At 40.6% G+C, this 14258-nt stretch overlaps 1 protein-coding gene and 1 pseudogene across 1 annotated transcript; one reads left to right on the forward strand and one right to left on the reverse strand.

Annotated features, from left to right (window-relative positions):
• Positions 1-315: 315 nt before the first annotated feature.
• LOC144368306 (myomegalin-like) lies at positions 316-5394 on the forward strand. Its single transcript, XM_078027117.1, has 4 exons — positions 316-679; positions 1638-2912; positions 3213-3330; positions 4915-5394. Exons 2-4 carry the CDS (start codon positions 2783-2785, stop codon positions 4916-4918), a joined length of 252 nt encoding a protein of 83 aa, XP_077883243.1. The 5' UTR covers positions 316-679; positions 1638-2782; the 3' UTR covers positions 4919-5394.
• Positions 5395-9991: 4597 nt separating this feature from the next.
• Positions 9992-10725, reverse strand: LOC144368651 (dual specificity protein phosphatase 4 pseudogene; annotated as a pseudogene).
• Positions 10726-14258: the final 3533 nt, after the last annotated feature.

The raw sequence follows: 14258 nt of genomic DNA on the forward strand, positions 1-14258 counted from the left end.
GTTTAGAAAATTTTCTGTGTGCGACATCCTTTTTCCTCACAGAGAAAGCATCTTCCATGTTCCTTGACTCTTCTGTGGCTGCCTTTCTTCTCATTCTTCTTCTTGCCACAGTTGTCCTAATGCTGTCTTTTGGTCATTGCCCTGTACACATTCTTATTCAGTTGTCTGTGCCTTTTCTATACAGAAAGCTTTCATGTTTATAATATTGTCCTGAATAGCCCACTTGTCAATGAAAACAAAATTTTTCTTCTGGAAAGTTTATCATTATGTAATGTTGTAAGAAAGATTATAAAAATAAAGAAAACAAAATGTGTCTATGGGCTTGAGCCACCCTGCATTTCTGAAGGCTGCCTTTCTTGAACCTGGGCTCTTTCACTGTCTCTGCACTGTGAGAACTGAGGATATTTTCATGAATAACAGCAGATCTTTATTATTGTGGCTTTCTTTTTCAGAGCTGGATTCAAATGATCCTTCAGGAATGAAGAACTCTCTGAAGCTAGAGGGTGATTCTATGGATGGCTCCTTCGCCAACAAGCATGGCCGCCACATCATAGGCCACATTGATGACTATACTGCTCTCAGAGAGCAGATTGGGGAGGGGAAACAGCTGGTTGAAAAGATCCAGTCTCTCCTGACACCCACGTGCAACTTTCTTGGCCTTGACGCTCAGGGCTCAGAGGTAGTCACACCTGCAGCTCCTGCCTTCACTCTTTCTTTGTGCCCTTCGTCCTTAATTCTAGTTTCTTCTCCCCTATTTATTTTTGTGGCCTGCATCTCCCAATGACAGAGAAAGCATCTTCCAATTATTCTAGCCAAGCCCTTATTTCCCTATCTCCTGATTCATTCTATGTTCTACTCTGTGGTACAGGAAGCCAACTAGATATTCTCCCTCAGAGCCACAGAGATGTCTGTGCAGTGTTGCCACCATCCTCAGTAAAGTATTTGTTAAGAGTTGATGCCCATATGATGTTGAAATCAGCACGGTCTCATGGCTCATTATCTGTTATAGTCATGCTGACCCATGTGGATTAAAATCAATCAGATGGACAGGTACTAAGGGATTTGCATCCATAAAGGCCTTGTGTGTGGAAAGAGTAAGAACCTGGCAGTGGGAGGGAGGCAATCTGCAAATGCTTCTCAGAGTACATCTCTGTTAAGAGACAACAAGGGCCAATGGCTGTGCTGTCTGAGCCACCAGAGACCCATGGATGTATAGACAGAGCCTTGCATCCAGGTAACCCCCACTTTAGGGCAAGATACATACCCCTATTCATAAACCAACTAATGAGCCACAAGCCCAATGTGAGAAGTCACCTCTTGTACCTCAAGGTCACTGGTTCAGAGGGGTCTTTTATTGTATGCAAGGAAGTTAAAAGGTCTGTAGAGGACATGACATGGGAATGAGCTGTGACAGCCTTATATAGGGTATCCAGGTGAGGAGTCATTACAGGTAAAAGGAGCCACACTTCAGTCCTGGGACCTCAAAGGGATGAGCTAGGGTTTTCCAGGTTCAAGCAGCCCATGCTTTGTGCCTCATCAACAAAGAAAGCTTGAGTCTTGTGCAGGGCTGCAATGTCGTGAGCCCTGTGATGTCTCAACTTCAGTGATGTCCATGGCTCCCTCCCACCTTTCCACAGGCACCAGGCAGCAAATGTTTCCATGAGCTAAGAAGCAGTGCTCATGCCCTGCAGCATACCCTAGATGAGTCAGCCTCACTCCTGACCATGTTCTGGAGAGCAGCTTTACCAAGCTTCCATGGCCCTGGGCTGCCTGGCAAAGTGGTAAGAGGCCAGTGTTGTCTTCTGGTATAAGCTTTGTTCTTCTGCTTCATGAGATTCTGTATTCTCAGTTCCAGGGCTTTCTGAGGGTCAGGAGCTACACAGGTTGTTAGAATGTGCTGGATCTTAATGTAGCATCCTGGAGGGAGACCCCTGGTGGATGTTTTCATTGAAGCTCTGATTACCTTACTTTGTCCTCACACCCCAATCCCCAAGATAATAATTCAAAGAGAAGAAAAGGAAATGGAGAAGCACAGACATAGATGCCCTGGTAATCTATAAATATCCACTTCCAATAAATCTGAAGTTTGAACTAAAATTCAGGGGCCTTTGAAGGTTCTCCATTCCTCAGGGCTTCTTCGTCAAAAGATCAAAGGAAGTCACTGTGATCCTGCAGCTTCTTTCAATCATGCTCCTAGAATCCCAACACACCTTTTATCTCTGTTCCAGTCTGGGGAAAAGGTAGAGCCCCTAAAGAATTGTCCTGCCTTGGTTGGACTAGAATCTGGATCCGCTCACTAGTTTTTATTTCCATATTAATGTAACTAGTATGTTTTGGGAAAAAAATATGCTAATTACAAGGAAGCACTTTACCATCTTCAGATTTGTACAGACATTTTGAAATGTGAGCACTGTCATCAGGTAGCCCTGTGTCCCAGACATAGTATCTCTGAAATTCCAAGTCCTGCATGGAAGGAAGAAGGGTGAGAAAACTATCTCAAGGACTGATTTGAAGGTCTTGTTCACAGTTGGGAGTTGCTGTGGGTCTGGAGTCACAGTCTCCTTGATCCTTGATTGGGGGCTTTCAGGTTCTCAACATTTTTACCTGTGGTCTTTTTCTCAACTGTTCTGAACTGAGGGATTGAGAAGCTATAATGAAGGGAACTCAGTCTGCTGAGAAGATTGGAGTTCTGCTTCTGATTGGTAGGAACCACAAAGAACTGGATACATTCGGTCTCCAAACTGTTGTCTGAGAGCTTGTCCTTCTTCCCCAGGATGAATCAATGGAAAGGGAGCTCCTGGATCTGCGAGCCCAAGTATCCAAACAGGAGAAGCTCCTTGAGAGCACAGCTGAGCATCTGAAGACTGCTAACCAGCAGAAGGAGAACATGGAGCAGTTCATTGTCAGCCAGCGTAGGTGCCCCTGAGCTGTGGAGCAGTAGAGGAAAGGGCTGGTCTTGCATATGTCCCACTTGTGCTGCAGATAAACAGTGACCACAGAGGCACTGGGAATGTTGGGAAGGGAGAGTCTGATGCACTGGGCCCAACCCTCCTGTGACATGAGCAATTGTGGTTGCAGAAGGAGGGGGGGACAAAGGAGTCAGCAAGAGGCCATGATTGAGGGGTGAGAAGAAAATGCTCTAGAAAATGCATGCCCAGCAAGTAGGGTCCAGCTGGAAATTCCTTCTTTCTGGGGCTCTTTTCTTCTTTCAGTGACCAGGACACATGATATTTTGAAGAAGGCAAGGACTAACTTGGAGCTAAAGCAACGATTGCATCTTACACAGTCACAGAGCCTGCTTCAAATACATCACCATCTGACATCAGCTCTGTAAGTGACCCTGACCTCCTTTACCTTCTAGGAGATATCAGGTTCACCACACAGGTCTTAGCTCCTGGATAGCCTCCTCTTAAGATTCCATCCCTTCACCCTCCTGCCCGCTCAGCTTTCTACCCTGTTATTATTCTCCTCTCCTCACCATCTCTCTCCTTTAGCCCAATTTTCTCTCCTTGATGTCAGTCAAGCAAGGAGCCAGAGAAATGCAGTTCAGTTGGTCCCTGAGGGAAGAAATTTTCAAAGTCTCTCTGTGAATTAGTCGTCTACTAAGAGATCTTGAGGCAATATGTGCATTCTGGACTTTCCTGAACTACTTTATGAAAAACCAAATAAGGCATAACCTTATAAATTGACTTTAGTGCACAAAATTAGGTTAAGAACAGCATTTTATTTTAACATCTCATTTTCTTTAAAAAACATGAAGGAAGATCCATTTGGTCTCCTGGATATAAAAGAAAAAACTGATAATGAAAAAAGATGTATGAAAGATGATATGTCATGAGCTTTGTAATGTTTTGAACAACCAATAAAAAAAATAAAAGAAAATAAAAAAATACACTTTAAGGGAAAAGTTTTAAAATATATATATATAGCAGATATTCTCTACATTCACTTAAATGCTGTGCTAATAATTCCCTAGAAATCCTATTAAGAGAAACTTGATGTGTAACTGATTGTTTTAAATATGAGAAATTAAACCTTTAAACTTATATGGTAAACATCAGAGCAGTTGAGCATTCTAAAAATGTTCCTAAGTTGTACCCTGAGAGCCTTGACACACATAGTGTGATCAAGCATGGGATGTATATTAACTAGCTCTTGTTTTCTAATTCCCTTTGGTTCTTCTCCCAAGAATTGCTTTCTTTCCTGAGCCTCTTAACACAACACTTAGAGGATTGGCTCTGTACAGCCTCTTCCTATCCCTGCCAAGTTAACCCACAGCCTCCAGTTCCTGCTGGCTCCCTCCAGTGTGCAGGCCACACTCTTTTGTTCCAAATTTCTGGTCTCTAACTCCAGGCTAAATGTTAACTGGTTGTATGCCATTGGCTGGCCCCTTTGCCTCTGTGAGCTACTACCCTTCATCTGTTAAAGGTGGACCTAGACTTAGATCATCTCTGAGGTCCCTGTCAATTTGACTTCTCCTTATGAAAAATGAGACACACACTTAACAGGGGAACTTGCCCCAATATGTCCTCTTCAGTGCAGGCTGTTTCTACATGTGCATGTTTCATGCTTCATCCTTCTTTTCCTGGAATATGACAAGGCCTTTATTTTTCTTCAGACCACATAACATGTAGTATGAACTGGGTAATAAAAGGACAGTAGTAGGATCTGACCATATGACATGCAGTAGGGCTATGGCTGGGGCACCAGGGATTTGGGTGCACAGGGAAGCTTATCCTCTAAGCTGGAACCTGGAATCTCCTCCAGACCCAGTGCATCCCCTTGACTCATTCTTTTTACTACCTCCCACCATGTGTATGCCTTCCTGCATGCTTTGCCCTAATTCCAGTGTCTGGGCATCATAACTGGGGTCTAACAGTTCCATCTGAACAGAATTCTTTTGTTTACTTGCAGGTGAAATCGCTAATTGTCCTTCTGTGTGCTCCAGCATTGAGACCCTTGCCTTCCAGGAGCCACAAAAGAAGCAAAGCCACCACAGGTCCCTGCATTGACAGGTCACATGATTAGTGTATGCTCATCTTCATAAGCAGCCACCAAACTGGTTTTCAAAGTGATAGTAACATGTATCCCTCTCAACAACAGAGGATGGAGCTGCAGTTGTTCTAAATCCCTGCCAACACTTGGCATTGTCATTTTAATTTTAGACAATATGATGGATGTGAGTTGGTCTTCATTTTTGTTTTCCTGATGACTCTTGCTCTTGAGCAAATTTTCAGGTGTTCATTGATGTTTACATTCCTTTCTTTGTGTAGTATCTGTTGAAATATTTTATCCTTCCTTAAGTTGCTTGTCTTACTATTATCCAAATTTGAAGATTTCCAATGACCATAAATCTTGTCAGATACCTGAATACTATTAAAATTGTAAATATTATATGTGGCTTATCTTATCACTTTCTTTTTCTTTTTGGAAAATTTCAAACAGCAGAAATTTAAGATTCAAATAATGTTTAACTTAACTCTTTTTTACATTAATAATTTGTCCTCTTTATCTCAAATATAAGAAATCATTGCCAATGTAGAAATTCAAGACCAGAAATTTTTTTCACCTTAGTTTTCTTCTCCAAGGTTAGAGTAGCTTTTATTTCTAATGCAAAAACAATGAATTAGCACACTGAGAGACCAAGCTGAAGTCTGTCTCTAAATAGAGCACAAGGAGTAACAGCATCTATAACAAGAAGATAAAGAAGTATAAAAGGGAAGCTAAGGTAAATGAGTCCCAATCTGACTTCTAGAACAAAAAATAAAAAGACACATTGGGTGAGCACAGATAAGAAAAAATAACATAAACATAAGAAAAATATCCTGGCTTGTCTTCAGATACAAAGACATATAAAACATTAAAGAAAAGTTTAAATCACACATACATATGTGTACACACACACACAAACACACACACACACACACACACACACACACAGGCATACCCCAATGGAAATTTATCATTTTAAAGTGTTCCATAACCAGAGTAAAAAGAGAAAGTACAGATTCTTCACAAAATTACAGAGGAATTCACAATAGTAGTACATAATGAAAAATAAAAAGTAAGATCTTATTATAAAATTACTAATAATATAACTGTGGACTTGATTGCAAATTTTTAAAAGAGGTGCATAAAATAGAAGCATGAGGTAAAGTATGTGATTACTAATCTCTTAAATAAGTTTCATATAATGCCAACAAAATTGCAAGATGTTGGAGAAAATGGTAACAAATTATTGTGTAGGAAAACTGTGTTACCCAAGGCAATTTTTACTACCCCAGAAAGCATTTCAAACCCATGTAAAAGGGAAATATGAACTGGCCAAGGCTCCAACTGTTCTTTTCACCATGTGTCAAAATGAGAAATCACCAACTGGCACATTTCACTGTTGATGTTTATTTATGTTACTATTTTCATGGCTGGTCCCTAAGATCTGAGTTGGCAGAGGCAGAAGCTCTATTTTTACAGACTAACATCCCTAAGTTATAGAAAAAAGTACATTTTCTCTTTTCTTATACTTAATGCAGAATGACTTTTTTTTCACCAAAATTGTGGATATTTGATCCTCTAACAGTCAGTCAGTTCTCTAGTCGATCCCCTCTGGGAGCCCTGTAATTCAATTCTATGCTGACACTTCTTAGAGAATAGGGTTAGATCCCACAGTTTGAGGTAGATTCTTATGAGGCTGTGCTCCACTTTGGATTCCAAAAGCAAGCATAGGCTGTGGGGTGTGTGTGTGTGTGTGTGTGTGTGTGTGTGTGTTTATTTATATTTTATCATATAAACATTTCAAAAATCTATCTATTATATGTATAGATGGTAGGCTATAAATTGGGGTTCCTAATCCCCTTATCACTCTTGGTTAATTTGCTAGAGCAGCTCACAGAACTCAGGGAAACACTGTGTTTGCAAATTTATTGGTCTATCAACAAAAGATATTACAGAATAGATTGACAGATGAAAAGAGAGAACAGGTAAGGGAGAAGAGGTGCAGAGCTTCCATGCCCTTTCCAGGAATGCCACTCTCCAGGAACCTTCCCATGTTCTGCTACCTGAAAGTTCATTCAAACCATGCCAATTGCATTTTTAAGAATAAAACTGAAAATACTTTAGATGAAAGTATGTAGTGTGTCAATGTCTAGGTCAATCCTGACATGCCTGGTCATATTACTGGAAAGAAGTAAACTGTTCTGTGCTGGGGCAGAGTATCACGAGTTCTTGACAGCCTGTGGATTTCCATATTTGGGCAGGTGGGGAGTGGTGCTTCTTGTAGTAGACTTGATATGTGTTGGGGGTTAGTTAAAGTCAGCTCTAAATTAACAGTCAGCCTGAGAAGGGCACCTTCCAAGGCATTTGCAATAAGAAAAAAAACTGCCACTGTTCTATTGACTGTGTTCTCCTTTCTCTGGGGAGCAGGCATTTTAGGAAGTGTTTACAGTGGGCCTGCAGGAGAGATGAGAGGACCTGTCCAAGAAAGAGCATGTGCCCTTCATTCTTTTATTGGTTTCTTTCTCTTGCTGTTGTCTGCAATCTTCCATTTTTCAGGGTAAGAATGGGAAAATATCTTCAATAAAGAAAGATCAGAAAACCAAAAAAGATGTCCCATGCTGAAATTAAAAAAGACATCCAAGGTGAAAGTAAAACCAAATCAAAGAGATATAAAAATACAAAAGCTACCCCTATGTATTCTGTAACATCAGGTTCTACTCTAAACAGTGCATCTTTAGGATACTTCCCTTTGCTCTACTCAACGTCTTGACAATATCAGTGACTGCTCTTTTCTTTAGGCAAACAATAGTGTAATCTACATAGAAATTATATATATATATAATATATTATATATATATATATATATATATATATATATATATATATATAATAGTATTCTAAATAAACCATTTGTGACAGTCACTATCAAGAGTATCACTCTATACTGACTAGACTAAAAATAATTGTCCTTTGGGGCTGGTTCATGACTCTGGTGGAGAGGTTACCTGACATGTGTGAGGCCCTAGTTTGATCCTCAGCAACACATAAAAATAAATAAATAAAATAAAGTTATTGTGTCCATCAACAACTAAAAGGCTGTTTAAAAAGAGGAAGAAACACAATTGTCTCTCATGAAACCTTATTTTAGGGGATACTCTTATAAATTGGTAGTCCACCAAAAGTTTTGATTGTGTGCTTTTCATTCTCATTCACTTTTGTATAACAATTCTCTTAAATATGATTTTCTCTTACATTTTCATTAGTATGTAAATTTGCTTTTCCTTAGAATCTTTGTCAATCCGATTTTTTAAAAATCAGCTTTCTTGGGGCTGGGGTTGTGGCTCAGCAGTAGAGCCCTTGCCTAGCATGTGTGAGGCCCTGGGTTCAATCCTCAGCACCACATATAAATAAATAAATAAATTTAACAGTATTGTTTCCAACTATATATAAAAAATAAATATGAAAAAAATTTTTAAATCAGCTTGTATTGTTCTAAAATTGAAAAAAATCATATTGATATTCCTTTTGAAATTATAGTCTTATGAATCTTTTAGGCAGAAGAAAAAATTTAATTATATTGAGTCTTTCTAAGAAAAATCAATTCAAGTCTCTTTTTGTGCATAACTTAGTATGTTAAATTATCCTTCCAATAGATTTTGCACATCTCTCTTATATTGTTTCTGTAATTATTTGGTTTGTTGTTGCTATTATGAATGGATCCTTTCTTCCTTCACATCTTGTGGTAGTTGCTGTATATGTAGCAGTAGTGATAATAATAGAAAAATGTAGTGACTATTAACCATGTGCAAGTCAATTGTTGTAGTATGGACATAGAAGTGTCCCCTAAAGAACTCAAGTATTAAACAAAGCAACCATGTTCAGAGGTGAAACAGTTGGATTACAAGAGCTGGATTGATCCATTTGATGAATTAAAAATTTGAATCAACTATTGTTTGGTAACTGTAAGCAGATGAGTCATAATGGGAGGAAGAAGGTCAGAGAGAGCATGACCTTGGGCTATATATGTCCTGGTCCCATCCTCTCTCTCTCTCTTCCTGCTTCTTAGCTCCCATGTGCTGAGCAGATTTCCTCCATCATATCCTTCCCCCATAATATTTCTGCCTTGGAGCCAGCCAGTGGTAGTCTAAACACTCTGAAATTGGGAAACAAAGTAAGTCTCTCCTCTAAAACTTGTTCTTGTATTTTTCATCAAAGCTCATTAACATAACAATGGCATGTTTTTAGGTCAATCAACTCAATCTTTATAAATAAGGCATCAGCCAGGTCTTATATCCAGAGAGTAGAGTTCCCTCCAGTAATTATATTATATAATTAATTACATATAATTATATAATTAATTATATAATATAGTGCAGTTATATTACATTAAGGGATATATTCAAGATATTTTCATAATTTATAAATTTTCCATGAAGGACAGAGACCTCTAGTTGGATTCTGCAGAGCTAGAAAAAAATGGAGCCAGGAGGAAGGTGCAAATACAGCACAGAAGTATTCCAGTGGACACTGCCCCCACAACTTGTGCCACTTAACACCTTGCTGTCAGGAACCCAACTTCAAGGGACCCTACCACCTGGATGCGCAGAGTACTTCCACTGGACATGTACTGACTTCAAAAGAACACAAATTACCTACATGCCTCTCCTACCCCGAATTGCCCATATGCACATGTAGGTTTGTCTCACATGAATTCATCTCATTGAAGAATCAATGCCAATTGGAACTCTTCAGATGAGACTGGGAAACTGCACTTGTCTATGCAGTAGTAGAAGGCATGATAAATGGAGAAAAAGACATCTGCCATAGTAGACATTAGACTCATTATGTACTCTTGAAACAAATTTTATATTGTTCAGTCCCCACAAGGATCTTGCATCCCTTGCTGGCAGCAACCTTGGTTTTAGGGGTTAGGTGAGTGGCTCTGAGTGCTGGGGGAGGTAGTGCTGAGGCCAAGAAGGTCCAGCAGTCAGCTGAGGGCCTAGTGCACACCCAGGAAGATAGGGAAGCTAACGACAAATTGTGAGGTAAGGGTGGGAGTGGGCTTGCAGCACCCCTAAGGGGCCTGAAGGGCTGGCGGGCCAGGAGGGGCAGGATGTGGCCAGCACCTGGGACAGCTGCTCCATGCAGCTCAAGGCCTTCTCCAGCCTCAGCTGCTCATTCCTCATTCCTGCTAAGCCAAGCCGATGGTAGCAGAGCACAGGATGCCCTCCTAGCAGTGCACCATCCCTGGACTGCGGTAGTCCTTTACCGCACAGTCCTACTCCATGGCTTCCATGAACCAGGAGCCCATGTTGGACTTGTGGTTGTCTTCCACCAGATGCGTTTCTACTGGTAGCATCCTTCCATGTGGTTTGGGCATTCGGAGTAGATATTCAACAGGGCTGTGATCCCTAAGGCATTCAGCATGTCTATCCAGGAAGCATTGTAGGCACCCTAGAAGTAGAAGAACCAAAGAATCTCCAAGGGACCCCTCTGCCTGGATGCACAGAGCAGTTCCACTGGAGCTGCAGCCCAGGTGACAGGACTCAGTGGCACTGGTGGGATGTCTGCCGCGTCCTTGGTTTTGGAACAGAATTCTGGGTAAGCACAGGAAAACTTCTCACAGTCACATTTGAGCAAGCAGATGTCTGCTCACTGGGGCTTAGGATGGAGTGCCTGCACTACTAGGGTCATGGTGCAGTCCTCCCTGAGCCCTTGGCATGCGAGCTCCATTCAAAGTAGAGGATGACACCTAAGTAGAGGCTAGAGTACAAGAGGCTTCCTCTTGGGCATGCAGATTGGATTCCAGACTCATGGAGCCTTTGTTCCGCCTATTGTCCTGGGTGTTGTATCAAAGGAGGTTGACCGAACCTCCAATAGGAAAGGTGTGTAAAAAATCGAGCAGCAAGCGTTTACTAGTGCTGCCCAGCCCCAGGGTTGGGGGCTGCCCCTGCTGTCAGCCCAGCTGCCGCCATTCACTGCACCATCACCCCACCCCTCAACCCTTCGCAACCACCAGCTCCCAACCTCTGCCTTGGTGGTTCTCGCTTAGCTTCATCAGCCTTTTGAGCACATTGCCATCCATCTCTCCCAGTTAATTAATCGTCACCATGGAGTGTAGGAACTGGGGCGATAGATAGTCATCCAGGACAGCCAGGCAACAGGAATGGGCGAACAAGGGTTAAGAGAAGGAGCCTTAAGAAGTGACCACCAAATTGGTTCCCTGAGGCTTGGACGGCCAGACACATATTGGGTCATCTTCCTCCTGCATGTTCAGGTTACATAGCAGTCCTAGCAGCCTCAGGTTCTTTGCATGAGCTTGCACTCACTAGGGGGTGGCAGCAGAAGTGTGTGTGTTGAAGGGAGACTAGCGCTGGCTCCTTCCTTTCATTGCCTCAAACGTGTTTTGCTGCTCCTGCACCTCCGGTGGCAGCCTGCTCATTGCTGCTCTTCCCCTAGCACCCACCAGAGTTCTGGGCACTGCATCCACTTTTTCTTGGAGAAAGTTTGATAATTGGTTTGGCAAGATGCTTGTCATCTATGTTGTCATTGAAATAATTGTTTTTCATATCATACATCATTACAAGAGTATACATAGTACTAAGTCATTGTAACATCATAGGATCAATTCAGATAACTTTTGTATTTGGTATGGCTCATTGTGCTTTTCTATCTTACTTGGTTTTGTCCTCATAAAATTTAGTGAACTTTTTGAGAAATTTTTTTCTGTTTTCTTGTTTTTCTTTATGGTGTCATCATTTTCTCCTGTCTTTATTTTACCTGGAAAAAGATAATAAGGGTAGGCCCTTATTATCTTTTTCCATCCACTTTGTTCTAATTTCTTCCCTCTTGTTTTTTGTTTGTTTGTTTTTGTTTTGTTTTTGTAACTAATCAAGGTAGATGATCAGAGTCAACATTTATTTTATCCATCCATATATCTTTTTCTAATGTAAGCAAGTTGAAGTAGAAGCAGTACTTTAAGAACTTCTTAAGATGCATCCTGTTGCTGTTGATTGGTTGAATGTCAGTTATCTTCTGCTCAAAATTATTTCCAAATTTCCTTGTAAGTTTTATCTTTACCCCATATGTATACTTTACTAAAATGCTTTGGTTCATTTCAAAACTTTTGGTGATTTTTCACAAGGTTTACTTTGTTGACTCATCATTTAGTTCTGTTGTCAAATCATCTACTCTGAACAACATCCTTAAGAAAATTTGAGACTCCCTTTTTGCTTGTATTAGGTCACTTGCCAACACAGTGACAAAATACCTGAGATAAACAATTGAAAAGAAGGGAAGATGCATTTAAGATTTCCAGGAATCAAGGAAAAAGTGGGAATGTCCAAGAGTGCTGTCTGTACATGGGTCCACTGCCCAGAAACCCCAGCCCCTTTATGCTTTTCTTTCAACCCACTGTTCACCCACACAGCTCCCAGGGAAGCAGGGCACCCATGCAAGGGCACAAGTGGCTTTTCTGAAAACAGTAAGCCTCACCCAATCATGGGGCTTTGAAACAGGAAGACAGGATGAACCATGCCAACGCAGGTTATGGTTCATGGAAGCACATGTAGTGAACCTGGGCCTGTTATTCTGGGTGAGAAAGAGCATTCTGACCTGATGGTGACATTGAGGCTTGAAGTCATTCATGGGTGAACAGAGATGTTTGTTGCTACATAGCCTCTTCAAGGGCTTTAAAAATGCCCTCCTTTCTAGCCAAGTTTGAAAGGACCTCTAATCTGGCACTCAATGACAACACTGTTCAACAACACTGCAAATGAAGTAACTTTTTCCTTCCCTGCTCCCCCAGCCTTTCCCAAAGAAGTACATCCTTATTTCTCCAAAACCATTGCTCCTTCTGAAATGGCTCCTTAAAATGGCTTTAGTCCGAGTCAGGCTTCAACATGGCTCCCCAGATGCTCTTCACAGGAGCTGTCACCAGGCAAGGACTCTGTCCCAACCCCAACTCTCTTGCACTTCTAGAATTCAAGGAGACCTGAACAGTGGAGTCCCCATTTCAATCCAAAGAGGGCCTTTGAAAAGAGTCTCCTAACAGGAGTTTAATTATGCAAGACTATATTAGTATACTTCCAGTAATCTGCAAGAGAGAGAAGATGGTGCTTCCAAGTACAAAGGATTCATTTCAGGTCTCTGCCAAAGTAATTGCTTTCCTCCATGATCTTGCCAGATAATTCACTAATGAAAAATCTGAATTGTACCAGAGTTTCCAGGAGCACCTTATGAAATGTGGCCTGTGTCACAGAGAGTGGGAGTGGACCTAGAAGAAAAATGCTCCAAAGACCAAACCACACATCAGAGAAAAAAAAAAGTTCTATGATTGTGGTCAATGTGCCCAGGATCCAGCAGTACAAACAACTAAGAAATAGTCCTTTCCCTTCCTTTCTCTTCCACCCCATCCTGCCTCTCAGGGACAACAAAGTCAAGATCTTCAGCTGACCTGCACACATCTTCAGGACACCATTCTGCACCTGGCCACTTGCTCATCTGCCTGCTATGGTGCTGCACTCTTTGTGATCCCACGTTAGTATATGCTACATTCATTGGCCCTGAACTCCATGTACATATCTACTCTAAGCAAATTTTAAATTATTATTAGAAATAAATTATTATTAGTGCTTCTCAAGTTGCATGATCAGAGTCAACACTGATTTTATCCTGTGTCTTTTTCTAATGTAAGCAGGTGGAATTATGAACTGCTTCATCAGCCTCCTATTGCTTTGATTTGTTGAATCTTTGTTATCTGTCATCTCAAAAGCATTTCCAATTTTCCTTGTAATGTTTTTCTTTACCCCATATGTATTTTTTATATAAAGTCTTTGCTTTATTTGAAACTTCTGATGATCTTTCACTTATTTTTTATTGTTGACTCATAATTGAATTCTATGTTCAAATCATCTATTCTCAATAAATCCTTGAGGAAATTTTGAGTCTTGCTTTATGACTGCATTTGTTATCTTGCCTTCACTGCTTCGAAAAACCTGAGATAAACTTTTTTTCCCTTGTACTTTTTCTATTTTCTATTATTGTATATTAAACTTATATGTTTCCAACTGTATATATGGCAGTGGATTTCCTTTAGTTATTGTCAACATTTCTCCATATAATGTTCTTTTTTACTAGGTCCATGTTCATTTTTCAAATATATTTTATATGTATTTTCACATGCATATTTTTGAATATTCATGTTTTATATATATATATAAATACCCTAACTTTAACCTTTACCCTACACAATATTAATTATTAAT

The sequence above is a fragment of the Ictidomys tridecemlineatus genome, chromosome 11 (genome assembly GCF_052094955.1).
Source record: "Ictidomys tridecemlineatus isolate mIctTri1 chromosome 11, mIctTri1.hap1, whole genome shotgun sequence".
NCBI classification, from domain to species: Eukaryota; Metazoa; Chordata; class Mammalia; order Rodentia; family Sciuridae; genus Ictidomys; species Ictidomys tridecemlineatus.

What these genes read in the sequence shown, in the direction of transcription:
- LOC144368306 (XM_078027117.1), top strand. Translation starts at nt 2,783, where the DNA reads ATGGAAAGGGAGCTCCTGGATCTGCGAGCCCAAGTATCCAAACAGGAG. An exon ending in GCAGTTCATTGTCAGCCAGC is followed by an intron (nt 2,913 to 3,212) that starts GTAGGTGCCCCT and finishes TTCTTCTTTCAG; the next exon opens with TGACCAGGACACATGATATT.